The 17353-nt window shown below is 40.3% G+C and overlaps 1 protein-coding gene across 1 annotated transcript in view; it reads left to right on the plus strand.

The window, feature by feature from the left end:
- Positions 1-15580, plus strand: part of tdrd9 (tudor domain containing 9) — a 48662-nt gene extending 33082 nt beyond the window's left edge. The window contains exons 30-38 of the mRNA XM_022251301.2: positions 1029-1148; positions 1856-1926; positions 2159-2365; positions 2977-3115; positions 4886-5001; positions 5704-5770; positions 8672-8850; positions 11088-11245; positions 13221-15580. Of these exons, the coding sequence (XP_022106993.2) occupies positions 1029-1148; positions 1856-1926; positions 2159-2365; positions 2977-3115; positions 4886-5001; positions 5704-5770; positions 8672-8850; positions 11088-11238 (1050 nt within the window). The 3' untranslated portion in view covers positions 11239-11245; positions 13221-15580. The remainder of the gene's footprint in view (positions 1-1028; positions 1149-1855; positions 1927-2158; positions 2366-2976; positions 3116-4885; positions 5002-5703; positions 5771-8671; positions 8851-11087; positions 11246-13220) is intronic.
- The last annotated feature ends 1773 nt before the right edge of the window (positions 15581-17353 follow it).

Genomic DNA, 17353 nt, shown 5'->3' on the forward strand with positions numbered 1-17353 from the left:
TATTGCTTGTTTGGAATCAGCCTTTTGCAAGTTAAATTTGAATAAAATCCATTGAACCAAATGTTTGAATATCCAATCATCAATTGAATATTTGAATAGCAAGTACACGTACACACACCCTAACAATTTGGTTTTTATTGCTTGTTTGGAATCAGCCTTTTGCAAGTTGAATTTGAATAAAATCTGGTACACTGAGTTATCTGATTGCTCCTAAACATAACGATTTGAATGCCCCAGACTACAGACCCTGTTGCTACCTCTTGATTCGGGGCAAGCTAAATTGCATAGCGACCACCATCTCTGGAATGGACTGGTTCCTTTGTGCCCTTCTTATTCATTAAGAACAGTGTCTTTAAGCGTTTCTAATGTAACTAAGCAAAACGTTTGCCCGAGTCACGAGGTATAGCAACAGTGGTTTTAGTATGGAGAATTCAAGTTGCTATGTTCACATGAATTTAAAGAACTCAGTGTACCAGATTTGGGTCAACTCGCAAAAGGCTTATTGGATTTACATATAGCTGTAATATAAAAATCGCAACTGCTTTGGAGAAATTTGACCCAATGACTCTCTGTTCCACGACCAACGCAGACCAAAATGACAAGTGAGACCACAAGTGTGTTTTTTTCTCTCTGAGCTAGTTACTTTCATTTTCACTCACAGAACCAAGTTAGTCAGAGAAGAGTTCCAAGGAAGTCATTGCTATTTTTATGGTGAAGTGGCAATTGTGCTGTATGAATAATTTCTCGACAACTTCCTCAGGGAAAGCAGGTGGAAAAAATCCAAAATGTGTCTGGTGATGAAAGCTAGTCGATATTATACTCCCAAGATGTAAGCACTTCTGTTTGCACATTGATTGGGTGGGATGTACAGTGAAGAATCCATTCAATTTACCTTTCAGTCAATGTGGGTTGATATTTGACAGTCCTGGTTAATGATTAGAATTTACTTACTCATAAATGCAAAAATATAGAAAAAAAGGTAATCAATAGTTGGGTTGAAATGATGGTCTTGTCGCCCGTGTACACAGCTCAATAACCTACAGAGACAGGAGGAGGCTGACTACAAGTTTGCAGACTCAGGCTGGGTGGAAGTTCCCCGGGCAACACAACTGGGAACTAGGGAACAGAGAGCCAGGCCTCGAGGCAAGGTACGTGCCGCCCATCACAACAAAAATGTAATTTTGAAAGACATCAATGGAGAGATTGAGGCTCGGCAAAGTAACTTGCATATTTGTAAAGTAACTTGCAAAATTGCAAAAAGAAACCCAACTAAAGTGTGCAGATAGCATTTACTGTAGTTAACTGTAACCCAGTGCTTTAAATTTGCTCACCAAGGCACAGCAGTTGGCTGATTTTTGCAGGATGAATGATGTCATTTCTCCAAGCTCTTATTCGATTAGATTTGTTCAAACAAATTACACAGGTCAAGACTTCAATGTGCATGTGCCATATGGCAGCAGGCAATCCACGGCAAGTGTTTGTTGGAGTGACCAGTTCATTGTGTTACCTTGTAAGAGCAGTGAGGATAAATGAACACCTGAAAATCTGTTATCGGTGGATTTCTTTGCTGTATCTTTCAGTTTCATAGCAAATATGAGATGAAAAATACTATTTTGTTTTGAAATTCACGTTGGTATTTTAGAAATCCATCTGCAGGCAAGAAAATGAAATAAGAAGTTTCTTTTTTTCCAAAATTAACATTAAACAAGTTGACAGTTTTTCTTCTGCCTGGCGCTTATGTACATGGCATAAATGTTCACCAAACATCTTGGTTTTTAAAATCCATTTTTGCATATACAAAAAGGCCCTTATTTAACTATCTGTAATTCATTCATTCTTTCTATCTTGGTTCCAGGCATCTCTTCGAGGCCCTAATAGTCCCTATGAAATCAGCTTCGGCAGCATGACTCGTGTCGGGAGACTGAGGTTAGTCAGTTGTCCAGTGGTCCTTTTGCTAGTGTAATAAAGTATTAACACAACAGCTCCCACTGTTGATGGGTGTCAAACTCCTAATGTCTTTCTGTTACCATGGAATTGCCCATATGTAGCTAACTTCAAAATAAGCCACCACAACCATGTGGTAGCTGTTACCATTCTGGCATTGTGACATGTGACGGTCTCCAGTGTACGACGTGAGCATTTGTGTTTGACACTCTAGGTCAACCAAAGTGGAGAGGGATAGCGTCAACTCGGTGGCCCTTAGCAACGCCCCCGAGGAGAAGTATGAGAAGATGATGGTGGCAGCCCATGTAGGCCTGAACCATGCAGGCAACACACTGTTGGCGAGAGACACCACGCTGATGCCCAACATACCAGACCTGCCCGCTCTGATCTGCATCCTCTTTGCTCCAGTTATGGAACTCAGGTAGGCTGTAATGGCTCCTTGTGATGTCGTATGAGGGCGCTCTGGCACAGGTCTGCATTTTGAATGATGTTCAGATTACGTCATACCAGAATTTGAAACTTCACAACTTGGAGAAAAAAATTAATCAAAGAATGGTACTTTGCTCTAGTAGGGAACAAGAAATTTCCAACATGCTTGAAATCAAACAGGTCACCTTGATGGTGTGGTACAAATATGGAAGATTCAACCTCTGTTGGTATGCTAGGGTGTAATGACGTCACACTGTCTTTACCATGTTGCTTTCTAGGTATCCCGGAAAAGGCTATTGGTTCATTGACAGGCATCAATTTTTAGGTATCTTTGGCATCTTTGGCCTTCAACAAATTCAGCTCTGTTAGAACTTCAACAACTTCACTCCCAGGGTTTATGTTAGATGCGCAACCGAAAATGACCTGATGCTTTGTATCATGAATATTCACAGTTGGTTACCATGGTTCGACACAGTGCCCCATGTGGTTTGCTTTATCACGTCTATCGTTGCATATCTGGTCCATTCACTTTGTATGTAATACTTTGACAGTTGGTGCTGACTTGAGCATTGCCACTATTGTTTCACCATTTTTTTCCGTCAGGAGAGATAAGAAGAACACCAGATTAACCGGTGCACTATGCGGTCTTGGGTATGATCCTGAGACCAAAGGTGCCGTGTTACCAGACCATGACATTGAGGTGACCTTTGACACTCTCATCACCAGTAAAGACATTGCAACGGTAAGTTCATTCATATTTATCATGGATTAGAGATTGCCGGTCAGAATATTTGCAGGCTTTTAAGTTCCCCAAAATTGGTCCCCGTAGACAACATGGACTGTTCACATGAGGAAGGCAGTAGCAATTCAGTTAAACCCAGAGCTCATTAATCCAGCTGTATACTCTGAATGGAGCTGAGATGGTTTAGAGGAATGTCGATGGGCCTGACGAGTAGGGTTACTGCAGATGTAGAGTTAGGTTAGACTGCCATAGGATTTGAAATGTTTTGTGTAAACAACACTTCACATCCTCACAAGAGTTTACCACTTCATGTGTCTGTTCATGTACATGCTTGCAAGAGAGGCTTTTGCCATTGCCAAGTACGCATTTTTTTTCTTTGAGGTGATCCTGAAAGCAACTTAATATAACTTTGGCATGCACACAAGTTTTCGAATGGGGATCCCTGGAGGCAAGAAAGGCGGGGGGGGGGGACTCATGCTTACTTTCAATTCCCCCCACCCCCAGTTTTACACCACTTTATTGGAACCTCAGGTGGCAAGTCCCCTGCCTCTGTGCTTATTTAGAACTGCAGATTCTCGGGTCAAAAACCTGTCCAAGAGTAGAACCCTGTCTCATACTGTGTCTGAATTAATTGGTGATGGCGGGCAGTAAGCAGGCTGATTACTTCCATTGGCACATGTATTCTTGCTGGTAGTGGCTGAGTAATTCCGATATAAGTTTGTCATTCCTAACCTGAAATACCCAATCACCCTCCCCGACCAAACAAAACTTCCAATTATAACTCCTTGTAAAAATTCACAATCTATCATTGTTATATCACAAATAAACAAACAGCAATCCCCACCTGATAATAGAGTCAAAGAACCAATCAAACGTTGCCTTAATTACATCGCTTTTGACGGCCTCCAATAGTGCACTGCCCCGACGGTTCCAAGCTGTTACGTCCATGTTTAATTCATCCTCCACAACCTTGGACATTTAATTATTTATATTTATGAAATGTGATTGATGTGTCTTAAACAGATTTAACCTTGGAATTGTAATTGCACCATTCAGAGAGCTTCATATGGTTTTTCCACCCAGCCGTGCTGAGAATAATTGCCTCCTCAAATGATAAATGTTTGTGCTTAATTTGTTGACAAGCAATGGTAATTTTTAAAGTGTAATTATAAAATTATAAAATTCATTTTCTTTTGTTTGAGAAAAATTGCACTCTGGAGGCTTGTTTCAAGCAGATTTAAATGAAAAGCAACAGAAATCTTACTACTCAAAAAGTAAATTATTCATTTAAAACTTTAAAAGGAATAGAAATTTTCAACAGGGCAAGAAGTATTGTTCGTCTCTTAAATCTTGCTAAATTGTGGCTGAAGGCACTCCTAGACGTGAGAAGCTGTACTAGTGATTATAATGTACAATTGTGTGTGTTATTGCAACTGATTTTGTATATGGTATAATCATCAACAATCTGCCAGTCGGTAAACCAAATATTTGTATATTTGATCAAATTGAAGGTCGAATATTCGAATAGTGAATTATTCAAATGGACTCAGCCCTACACAACTTACAAACTACCAGTACTATTAGCCTTTCCTTTGGCACAAGCATTTATCATTTGAATGGAACAATTATCTTTTGCAAGGTTGAACAGAAAGACAAATCAAGCTTCTTGAATGCTGCAATTACATTTAGGAAGTTAATTGACCGTGGGTGAAGAGCAAGAACAAAACTCTCTCTAATTAAACTCGTCAATTGTTCCTTTCATCTATGAAGATCAATGCCATCCGCCTGGCGATGAACCTGGCTATTGGTTCCCAGAATGCCATCGCCAGTTGGGGGTCATCAGCATCCAACCAGCTCCAAACGCAGGCCAGGAATGTGTTACTGAAGTAAGAGCCGTCTGTCAACCGTCAGCCCCTCGCTCTAAAACCCTATCGTCTTCCCCATCCCCCCAAATGTTGGCCATTTTCTCTACACTTTAACTTCAGCCCCTGACATCCACTCACCCAAGGAAATTTTAAACAGGAAACCAAAAAAGCTAAAATTAAATATTAGAATTAATTAAGCAACGTAAATATTTGTAACTTTTTGTAACAAAAATAGCGACTCGAATCCGACTCGAGTCCAAGTCACATGACTCGAGTCAGCAACTCTGGTAGAATGGTCACCGTGTGCCTGGTACCATCATCGCTATAATGAATCGCATTTATCTCACGCTTTAAGCCATTTGTACAGTTTTGAAGACATACTTACTTCCTGAATACTGTGTGTGGCACTGAAATCTTCACCCATAATACTGGCAGATATGCAAGGGGTCTTATGGGTCTGTGAAAGAGCCAGTAACCAAAATAATGATTACTTGTACATAGAACCCTCAGGAATTGACCAGATGTCATCACTTTGTAGTATCCTATCTCAGGAAAAACGGGCTGTGCTCTGCAGTAAACATTCTGGACAAAACCTGCAAGTCAACGTGGTATTGAGGGCCAAATGGTTCGTTTGAAAATAATCAGCCGACCATAACATTGCTTTTGAGCATGATCAGTTGTTATGAGATGGAGTTAAGTGGTGTACGTATATCTTGTGTACAGATTGGTGAAGAAGAAACGGGAACCAGCCGAACCGGTACACTTTGGTAGAGCTTACCTATGGCAGCAAGTAAGTCAGGCACTCGTTCACTCATCTCTGTACACTGGTAGTGGTGAAAAATTAGGAGGTTGTTAATTAGGCTGTATGAAAAGCGCCACCTTGTGTTAGATGTTGTCCAGTCCAATCAACCTTCGGCAAAAGCTTGAGAGGCTGTTAATAAGTACGTACATGTACACACAACGTGCTTTTGTGGACAACCCTAGTAACGAACAATCCCCAACCCTGCATTCCACCCTGCTGAATAATGAAAGCGTTCATTTTTTCCCTTGACAAGAAAAAATAACCAGGAGCAAAGTTCTTTGGATAAGTTATTGATCAGTGTGGCAGACAGTTTTCAATTTGAAGCCAACTGTTCACATGAATTTTTCATATCCTCGTTGCCAGCTAATTGTGGCTCAAGCTCATTATGCCACCTATGGAGAGGCCACCATAATTCTTTGTCCCAGGTCTACTCAGCTATTGGTACTTTTTGTAGCCAATAATTGTGCCATTTGATAACCTTGCAATCTTTTTTTGGCATATGCCATCACAGAAGATATTCGAAATGTATCAATTTACACAACATTCGGTGGTCATTCCGTTAAAATTTGTAGTCCTGAAGTGACATTTTTATGTTCCTGTTGCAACGGACAGCGGATCTGAGTTACGTATTTCGAACTGTCATTGAAATTGATTTCAAGCTGTGCGTATTTGTTTTACGGGGATAATTTGTGTGGCTTAATCTCTCTCAGAAATTACAGGTTAAGAATTTTAAAAAATTTTTCGGTTAAAATTCTGTGGATTCTTGACATAATTTTCAATTCAGTCTGTATGTTAACGGAGAAAGATGTCCTCTTTTGGGCAATAGATTTTGAGTCCCAACAATTAAAAAAATGCCACATGTGTTTTAGTCTACACCAAGTGGACTCTGAATTTCCAGAAGACAGACAGTTGGCACTGTTTGAACAAACTTCAAACAAATGGAATTTATCATAGCCTTGTGACAAACAAAAACAGTATAATGCCTGAACTACATTTCTGAAACTCGCTGTGCATTTTTCACTGATTTGCAGTCTTGAATCATCACCATCCATTCTGCTCCCTCCAAACATCTTTAATGAATCAAAAGAAAACAAGGCTCCTTAATGCCTATCATTTTGCGTATTTCTCCCTTAAGAATTCATTAGCCACGCACGTCATTTGGTCTGTTTCCATGGTTACCTTGTTTTGAGTCCAGTAATGAGAACCAGTCGAGGATGTTGCAATGTTGGGAATGCCCATCATTTTCAATTTTTTATCAGCTTTCTTCCTGTAGAAAAGAAACTTTAATGATACTTTGAATTGCTATCATTAACATTTTACCCAAGATTCTAGAACCAGTGGATTTTACAAGTTACTTTAGGCACCAATCAATTTGGAGATGGGAACCTTCTCCATCCAGCAGTGATCCTCACTGCCAAGTCTACGGTTCACCTTTTGCCAACCAACTAACCCACTTCCAGTTAAAACTCCTGCAGGTTTTTTGATTGGAAGATTATATTCAGCATGTATGATATCGAAAATTCCCTCAAACAAGCAGCCATTTTTCAGATTAGTTCTCCAAAACAGCCCTTTTTTTACTCGTCTTAAACTGTTTCAAAAGAAAAAAGATTCTCTGCTGCCTGCACAAGTGCCAAAAAGACACCAAAGTTATCATTTCACTATATCAAGAGTTTGTACTCTTTCACTGAAATGAATAAATAAAGTGATCATCCTGAGAAATTTTGTGCCGATTTGGATAGTTCTGGAATGTGGGTAATGCATCAACTCTCTCCTGTTTCCTCATGAAACTCTCCTGCTCTCGTTCATTTTACTAGCTGTTTTGAAAAGCGGTTTATAGCGTGGCTGATTGATCAGTCTTGATTTGTTTTTTTTCCCCCTGATTTCTTTTCATCGTATTATTAACAGCTGTTTTGGTTAATGGGAAATTTGTTTTGGACAAACATTCCTCAGACGGTAGAATGAGAAACCTCTTATTTGTCACTGAAAGTGCTCCCAGGTTCATTTTTCGAGTGAGATATGTTCTGATGTAGGCCTGTATTTTTTTGTCTTTGTTTTTGGGTCTAGTGTACACATATAGTCATTCCTTTCTCACTTCTCACAAATAGAATGCACATTATCATGTATACCATGAACTGATATGTTTGCAACTCTGTAGGCTGTTGGACATCCACAGCTAGCCATCTTTTGTGGTACTTGGACACGTATTTGGGTCATTCTTTGAATGGAGGGTCCAAAGTGGGACACAGGCCAAAATGTGGGGAACAAAATAAATTGCTTGGAATGAAGTTTACTCAAATGAAAGAGTGGTGTACATGTATGGCACTGCGTGTAGCACGGGGCGTGTCATTTTGGGCCAGGACTTCAGAGTTCGCAGCCTGACATGGCACGTAAATTTCAAATGCAACAAATTCACAACTGGGAATGCAGTCCCACAACTCGCTTGATCCTTAGTCAGTTCTACCTTTTCTGATAAATTTGCAACAGAACAGTGATCTGTTGAAGTGTTCTACCTGTATGTGTGGGTAAAGGATTGGACTTTTCAAATTGTTGCACATACATGTAGCAGATTTTTATATTTTCATTTCACATGCAAAAACTGGGACACAAAATTCATGGTTTGATACAGGAAAGTGTTATTACAGATTCTCTTAACCACTTGCTGCCAGGATTAATTTGAAGTTGTATGACGTATACCCGGGGGATTTTTCAAGATTTTTCATTTTCAAAATTCTTCAGAAAATCATAACGTCGTTTACTGGACCTTCACACCCACACAAATGACTGTCTGGTGGCTACTCTAATCTGACAAGTCTCCCAAACTGGGTTCCCCGGCGGCAAGTGGTTAATCAGCATTAAGTCTGTTTCTCTTTTTCTTTTTTCCCTGGTCAGGTTGATCCCAGTGAAATTCTTTACACCGAAGATGAAGTAGACACTCCCGGTTACCCCAAGCTGTATGAATTCCACAACTCTGTCTCGCTACAAAATCCGCGATATGATCCGGAAGAGGACCTAAGAGATCTTAGAGAGCAGAAGGGACATCTGGATCATCTTCACTCTCTGGCCAACAGGTAAAGAGTGCCTCGTCCCTACCCACTTTGTACCAGAGGATGCGTAAGCACAATCTGGCTAGCTGTATACTCGTGCACGGATGACCGGTTAAAGATGTCAAGCTCGCTTTAACTTACAATCAGTTCTAAATTCAATCAGTTCTGCATCTTTTTTTCCACAAACACATAAAGATACTGTTGCAAATCAATATTAAGGATGACTGGCTGTATATTTGGCTTTTTTGAAAAATTGAAATTTTCTCCAACAAAATATTGCCATCAGTCAGTGATTTTGGAAAAAAAAATCTGGTATTGCATTGGATGCTTTAACAATTCCAGCCAGGAGTTTTCTCAATGGTGCAGTACTGACAACATGGCATAAAATCAAATCAGATGGCCTTGGCATAGCATAGATTGCTTCTGTGTGACAAGGAGAAAGATGTAGCCAGCTGTCATTGCCAGTCACATCAATTCAGTTAATGGTGCAGAAATGATTTCATAAATTGAAATAGAAATGAATTAATGTTTTTCAACACAGCACTGTGTTGAAGGTTATGACATGCTGGCTTATGCCTTGAGTTTAAGCACTGCTATTTGACTTCAAAGGCATGGACTACATCACTTGTACCCCCCCCACATTTGTTTGTATTTTACTCTGACATGGGTATAGACCATCACAAGACTAGACTCAGGAACAGTAGAAGACTAGACACTGGACTGGTTACAAGACTAGTGATTGTCAGAAGTCACAAGTAAAAGGGTAATCAGTGACAGGAGAATGTTCTTTGTTACTATTCAACTGAAAAGCTTGTGCCTGGAATTCAGACTGGAGATCCTGTGCTGATCTTTTGGGATCTTGTGAGGGTTCTTTTCTATCGTCTTAAGGGGTCTTGACTACAAAATTGCTTCAGTGTAGAATTTAAAATGGTGTGTTATTTTTAAATGGTCTTTGTAATGCAATTCTTTGTATAGCAACGTTTGAAAAGACATTTCGAATTTTTGTTCTGTTATAAAAAATTTTAGTGCCTGTTTGGTTTTTATGGCAGGTATAGATTCCATATTCATGAGCAAAACAATGATGTCATTTCAAGGAGAAAGTCTCAATGTTGCATTGCTTTATTCATACAAATCTTTTATTTCCAATGGTGAAGTTTTTCTATCTGTGATGGTTCATGGTTATGTAAATATATGGTAATAATCCAGCGGCAACTCTTTGTCAGAAATGTTTTAATTCACATTTTGAACAGAAGTCCCTGTAAATTATTCAGTGTCTTGTAGTTCCCTTTGTTTGAAAATTGTGACAAATGGAACATTGAAAAAAAAGCACTTCATAGTGCACTTACCTAAAAAGATGTCCTCTAAAAGAAGAGTGCAAAGTTGTACAAGAAATTATCTCGGATAAATTCATTGCATGGATCATCTACTTTCCTTTCATTAATTACTTTCTTGGACACTGCCATGCTCTTTTTTCCTTCCTACGCTTTTACAGTTTAACAAATGTACTCAATTTGAGATCAGAACTCATCAAAATTGACATTAACTTGATGGGAGATTCTTACATTAAAATTCCTTAAAATTTGTGGCCAACACAAGCTTGCGTACTTACATGCTCTTACAGGTTACATGCTACTTACAAGTAGAGGTGTCCTCCCTAAAGCGGATTGTCCGGCATAATGCACGCAATAAACCTTTCCACGGAAATCATCCGCCGATTTCCCATGGGCGTCCTCACTGCACACTGCAAAAGCCAATGTCTCTGTTGTCAAACATTGAAGTACAGCATTCAAATGTAAAACGGCCGTTATTTCTTCTGTCAGAACAGCTGTGATATCGAGAGGAAGGTTGTTGGCAGTGTTTGAAGATTTGGACTTTTGTCAGGTTTCCGCCTCTCCTTCCCCACCCATTACAATTTGCATTTGTAGTGTTTTAGTTAAGTCATTTAAACCATGGAGTTGTTAAAGCCAGGTGCAGATTCAGAATTTTTAAAGGGGTGGGGGCGGGGGCAGGCAGACGTCATGTTTGTCCCTCTGTTTAGTGGAACTCCTTGGGAGGCATGTGCTCCACCCCTAAACTACCCCCTCCCGTATCCACACCCACATATAGGGTGTTGACACAGTTTTGTCTAGTGTATTTGGCAAGAGTAGTCTCATTGGTCTAGTTCCCCAGCTCCCCATCTCTTGTTATACTGTAAGGGAGAGGGTCCCTGAATTCCACTACTGCCTAATAGTGATCAGACTAATTTTTTCTGGTGGTGACAGGTCAACAGTACTCTTTGACAAGCCAGCCCACTGCTGGTTGTGTGAGACTGTCTTCTACTCACCTAGGGACTTACTGTTCCATCTCAACACGCAGACACACATGGAAGAGGAGCACAAGTTGATTCAAGAATATGAAACCTGTTGCCGTTGAAGAGAAGGTACGGATGGAATCAACTCGAGAAAAATATGGGTTATAAACTGTACGTTCACCATTCCGTTTAACAGAAATAGTAGCTTTTCCTCCTTTTCAGTTTGTGTATTTTTACAAAGGGGTACCAGAGACAAGAGTTGGCATTGTATTCTTGTGAAAGGGATGAATAAAAAAAATGGACAAGCCTTAACACTCAGAGTGTTTGGGGAATTTTTCAACACCTTGCATCACGAGCTTTGCTTCATCACTTTGGCCCGCAGGGATATGAACCACATGTAACAGAAATCTAGGAAAGCCTGTGTTGAATTTTACGTGATTTGCCTCTTGGAACCTGCCTCAGTTGTTTAGGTCAGCCCAAGATGGCTGGTTACGATACACTATTCTCCCCTGTACAATATTTCAAATGGCCCGTACGGCCCAATTTAGAATGCTTCCTTGTATAATGGCACATTTTATTTGCCAAACAGAAAAATACAAGTGTTTCATTCCCTTCAGCAGAAGAATGACGATGCAGGTTGAAATTGTTCAGACCCTCTGAAATTTATGATGAAATGGATATATCTGACTGTGGTCCACTGTAGTAGGCATAGCACTTTAGAAATAAATTGCAGCATTTTAAATCTTGAACCCAGTACACTGAGATGTTTGAGGGCATTGCACTGTTCATTTCCAACTCTGGTCCAGTGTCCATTTGAATCTAAGAGAAACATAATAGCCAGGTCCAAGTAGAGGTGTCCTCCCCCTTCACTTTCCAAGTTTTGTCCTCTTTCTTTGGGTATACCTTGGCTTTTGTGTGTCTCTTTTTTTTTGCCCTGAACTGTCTTTTTTTATAAAACTGTGAAAAAAACAGACATTTTCATCCAAATAAAAAAGAACATGTCCCTACTCACATGTTTGGTTTCACTTCTATTTTGGGCTCGGTGCCTTTCTTTTGCAAATGCTGGATTTTTTTTATACCCAGCAAGAAATGAGACTGAGGGGTACCCCCCCCCAACATGTCCAATCCCCTATACACATTCCAGACTATTGTTACTTAACACATCCCTCCAAGATGTCTGAAAGGAATTCCCGGGATTCCTGCGAGACAATGACCAACACAAAGCGGGGGGGGTTCTCTCCGTCTCATACCTTGCTGCATGTGGATTTTTTACTTGGCCCTTTATTCCTCTTCTTTTTTTGTCATCTGACCCCCCCATGAGGCACATGTCCAGCTATCCTACCAGATGGAGCATAGTCTAACACACCTAATGTGTTAAGTGCTGTCCATTAGACCAACTAAATGCATTTCTGTTCTCAAGGGCCTCATCGATCCTTTCCCTCCCGCGGTGAAATTAACCCACACAAATGCCAGCTGCTTGAATTAGGCTGACTGCGCACACCGCCGTCCGGTGAGATCTGAGTATGTAGCTAAAGCCACAGTCAGTCCTGTGTGGGGTACAGTCCATTTATTCAAGCCCCATTGAAAACAGTGTAAAATCAGCACTGTTCAGGGTCCAATAGCATGCATACCAACATCCCTGAGATTTCAGAACCACAAATTAAATTATCGTCTAATCCCTCATCTTTCAATTTCTTTTCAATTTTTTTGTGGGTTAACCAATTACATTTTTTATTGTTCCTGCAAAACAAAATCACTCCCTGAAAAGTGATTTTTCCGAAGTCTGATTGCAGCCATTTTTCAAGTGGCAATCCTCAACTTTCTCAGGTACTTAGGACCATTTTTTTTTCAACCGTGGTTTTTAGCCCTTCTGCTCTCATATGAAAGCTCAAAGACCCAGGGAGTTGATCCTGGCAACGATTTACACAATCTCACCATTTGGGGGGCCAAACAATCTCCTTTTTCAAAGATACTGTGGGGACACTTTTAATGCTAATGAGCTGGTCAGAAATTCTCACTTGAATTAGTGGTCTGCACCCTTCAATCCCCCCCTCCGACATGCAGTGCCTGTGATGGCTATCAAGACAGGCATTTCTTCTTGTAGTTTCTTCCACAGTGTCATCCCTGCGCCCGACAATGAGGAAAGGGATTCCTCAATCCAGCTCCGAGACCGACGGTCGTTTTACAAGGTTCATCCCAAGCCAAATAATCTTACAACACGAGGCCTTAGAAGACCAGCAAGGTCGCTTCTTGTCATTTTCACCAGAGGCCGTCTTCATTATCTCCCTATCATACCAGAGACAAAGGTCACCCATAGAAAAATGCACGCACATGTCGTTGATATAACCAGGACCTTTTGTTATGGCACAGTGTCAATATTAATTTAATCCAGCTGTCCAAAGATGGAAACAGTTAATCAGTTCAGAAAAACTGCTTCACTAATTTTTCCCCTAGGTTTTGAATCAAAACCACTGATTAAGTTTTAGGTCGTAAGACGCTATTTTACAGGACAGTCGCATGTAAAAAATTAATGAATAAGTCTAATTTTGTGTATTGCGTACATATCCATCTTTAATACAAAAAGATTTATTGCAATCACACATTCCCTAAATGTCATAAATTTGAACTGTGTTCTTTTCATGCCTTTTTGCCAGTCTGTAAAACTCTTTAAAGCAGGGTTAATCAACCCATGGAGGAAGGATCCTCCATGATCAACCCCAAGTGACCATCACTTGAAAGTGCCCATTCTAAAGATTTCATAAATACCGAAACCAGCACCAGTGCAAGGGTGTTCATTTGCAAAAAACAAATGTGGGATTGATATATGAGTGAAGGATGATATTTGTATCATTGGAAATGCTAACCTCACACAGTACCTAAGGCTCGATTTATTTCCCGGTTAAGATATTATATTACCCTAATTCTGTAGGCTTTTGATCTGCATTTGACATGAGAGCATTTGTCACAATAATTTGTTACCGCACATTGAGCCTATATCGCTGTATTGAACAGGGGTAAACCAAAAATATGCCGTTTCACTTGATTGAATTCTTTCAATTCGTTTCCATGACAAAGACTCGATGGGGGGGGGAAGTAGTCAGTTCTTGTTCATAAATGACTTCCAATAATTGCCATTCAGTTTGTAATGACAAATGACCCAAACATTTGGAGGTAGGCAGACGTCCCAAAATGACTCAGTTCAGAGTCGACATATGAGTGTGAGTCATCGAGATGTCATTTCTCTACTCCTCCCTTCTCATACTCGTCTTGCCCGCGAAATTGGTTAAGGTTAAAGTTTCAACAGAGGCTAAGCAGGACTTCGTGTATTTTTGTACACTCTTTGCCAAACTGTTAATATATCTGTACACTCTATTATTTCATTACACAGGTGCACTTGGTATCAATCATTGCGTAAGAAAACTGGTAATATGAACCATTACGTAAGAAAAGCGATTCTCCTCTTGAACGCACTCCAATGTCTTTTCTTTGTGCATGTGCGTCATTTTTGTTTTGGTCTGCCGTCAGATTGGATTAGATTCTGAGTCATGTCAGTCTGATTAAAAACAGGATGTTTTGAAATTAAACACCCCAGATGTTTATACCTTATTTATGGTCAGTCTTTGCTTTCAATAGGAAAAGAAATTAATGTGCTTACCTTGAGACAGGAAGCTGTCTTTTGGCTTGCAGCTTGGAGGCCATAAATTTATTTTCTTTATTCGGTTTTTTTGGTGTGATCTAACAGATAGCGGTGTTCAAGCAGATAGCTTGACATTGATAAACTATCGGCATAAACCCAAGTGTTTGTTTCAGCTGGTGTTGCTAATATCTGAATTGGCAAAAGTACTGTTAAATTAAGGGGGGATTCGGTTTTCCTTCTTTACAGGGTGGTTGACTTCGTAATAAATTTCAGAGACTACTTTCCAGTTCCATTCCTGTCTAAATGACAGTCTGAAAAAGAATTAATCAGAGATAGAAGCAAAAAGTATGACGTCACATGGTTATTTGTTAGTTGCATTCCTTCTTTTTATAAAGTAGCCTGCCTACTTTTAAAACTCTTTTCCACAATAAACGGTCACTTGTTATCTTAGTTGTAGCTTGTCTCTTTTCATTATCCTATGTTATCTATGCGCTGCTGTCGATTGAAAGTTTTGGCAAGTTATAAAAAAAAACCACAGAAATGCCGCCTATTGAAGTTGTCGCATTCTTTATTTGTTACGACAGGCAGTTCCACACAAATGTCGCTGTCAGTCATTTTGTGTACGTCAGGCGGTCTGGAACAATAAACATCTGCATTCTGTTTTTGTTTTGTTTTCTTTACTTTTCTTCTGGCAGTGCACAAGACGAGTATGATAGTGCCAACTCGACGGACGATTGTGTCTTTGATTTGGCAATTGTGGTATAATGTAGAGTGTAAGACCTATTTTAATTTGTTCAATAAAGCAGTTTATTATTCGGACAAATACAGCTTGTGTGTCCTTGAGTCACTATGTCGCTCATTAAGATTTTTTACTCACTTTACTTGGGGAGAAAATTACAGAAGATACCCTTTTATAAAGATTGTTAGGCACACTACTCAAGTTTAACCATCAAAAGGTTCACCTTTTCAAACAAGTATTGACTCTCTATGTAAACCTTCCATGGTGGTTCATGGGTTTCAGGAACTAAGGGTTAAGAATTAAACCAACCAGGCAGGAATTCAAGAAACAGTTGAAAGAATTGTCTTGCAATTTACGCGGCATTAATATAAAGCACAAGCCAAGTACCAGCTACAGCAACTTAACACAGGCCCCACTGACTGGGAATTTGTCGTTAACAATGTGATTCTTTTGTTGTGGAATGATTTATATGTGGTTTTGGGGTGCATATGTTTTTCAGTTTGCATTTTATGTCATCGAGGAGGCTCCTGGTGGTGATTCGAGAACACTAGTCAATTAATGTTTGATCATCTAAAAAGACTGGATGATTAGTTTGATGTTATCCCTTCCTGCCAAGTTTGAGACCATGTTGGTAGGCCTAGGCCCTTGCGTATGGGTGTATGGGCTTGGAAGCATTTCATGGTTAAGGTGGCAAATTCATGATTCTTTCTTCCCCTTTCCCAATCGGTAAACAACCCCCAACACTGTTTTGAACACGCCCTTTGGGGATTTCTCCTTAATTAACGAGGAAATTTTTGAATATTATTTTTCTGATAAAAGGAACCAGCCCAGACTGCCAAGTTGGAGGCATTCTTTGCTCTTTGCCGCCATTTTTTGAGGGGGGGGTATGTCGGGGTAAGTTTCTATTTTTGTCGCTTTTATTCCTTCCGCTCATGATAAGTGGTTGCGCCGAACCAACTTAACAAGCTTTTCCTACAACCAGATGCGTTGTTCCAGGCAATGTATCCTTGAACCAGCATTCTTATGATTCCAAAATGTAGAATTCAGTGGCTGATTCGGTGCAAAACGGGCACTGTGTTTGTCTTCAAATTGATTTGTAACTGATCTGCTTTTGCACTGGCGGTTGCCCGTCAAGCCTCCCCCCCGTATTTAATCGCCCCTGCGCTTCTGGTAAAAAGCACTATACCAACCGTCCCTTGCGGGGTGCAGTGTCCCAATTCAAGGAAAATTCTCCGCCGGGCCGAGGCGCAGAAAAAGTACCCCCCAGAGATTGTTTCGAAAAGAGGGGTCTGTTTGGGCCAGGAAATGGTGGAATTGTGTCAGTATGGCCCAGGATCATCTCTGTAGATTCAGGGGCACCCATCTGGGGGCAAAGCAGACAAAAATGGGATTGAAAATTAGTCAGAAGAGCCCCAGGAAGGTGAGGGATGTCATTTGAAAAATGGCCGCTGGGAGGGCTTGGCAACATTCACTTTTTGGGGGGTGAGTTTGTTTTGGGCGGATAATTAAAAAATTCATTGGTTAACCTACTAAAAATTGAAAATCAAATGAAATCTGAAGGACCAAACAGCACATTGATTTTTGTTTGAGAGGCCTCAGGGACTTCAGTTGCCTGCCATGGGGCTCCAAACTTGGTTGATTTTACACTATTTTCAATGGAGCTTGAATTAGTTCAGTGCACCCTATATTGCCAAGATGCGGCGTCCTGGATGTCATGGCGGTTGGATTGAAAAATCATTTCTCACGTTTGCGATAGTTACACCAGTGGTGGAAAAGACCGGAACAAGCCAGGGATAGCAGTTTTATGAATTGTGAGACATGAGAAAACATTTGATTGTTGGCAGCAACACTCCACTGGTAA

This window comes from Acanthaster planci, linkage group LG01 (genome assembly GCF_054643075.1).
Source record: "Acanthaster planci isolate LZ-2023a linkage group LG01, COTS_SCS, whole genome shotgun sequence".
Taxonomy (NCBI): Eukaryota; Metazoa; Echinodermata; class Asteroidea; order Valvatida; family Acanthasteridae; genus Acanthaster; species Acanthaster planci.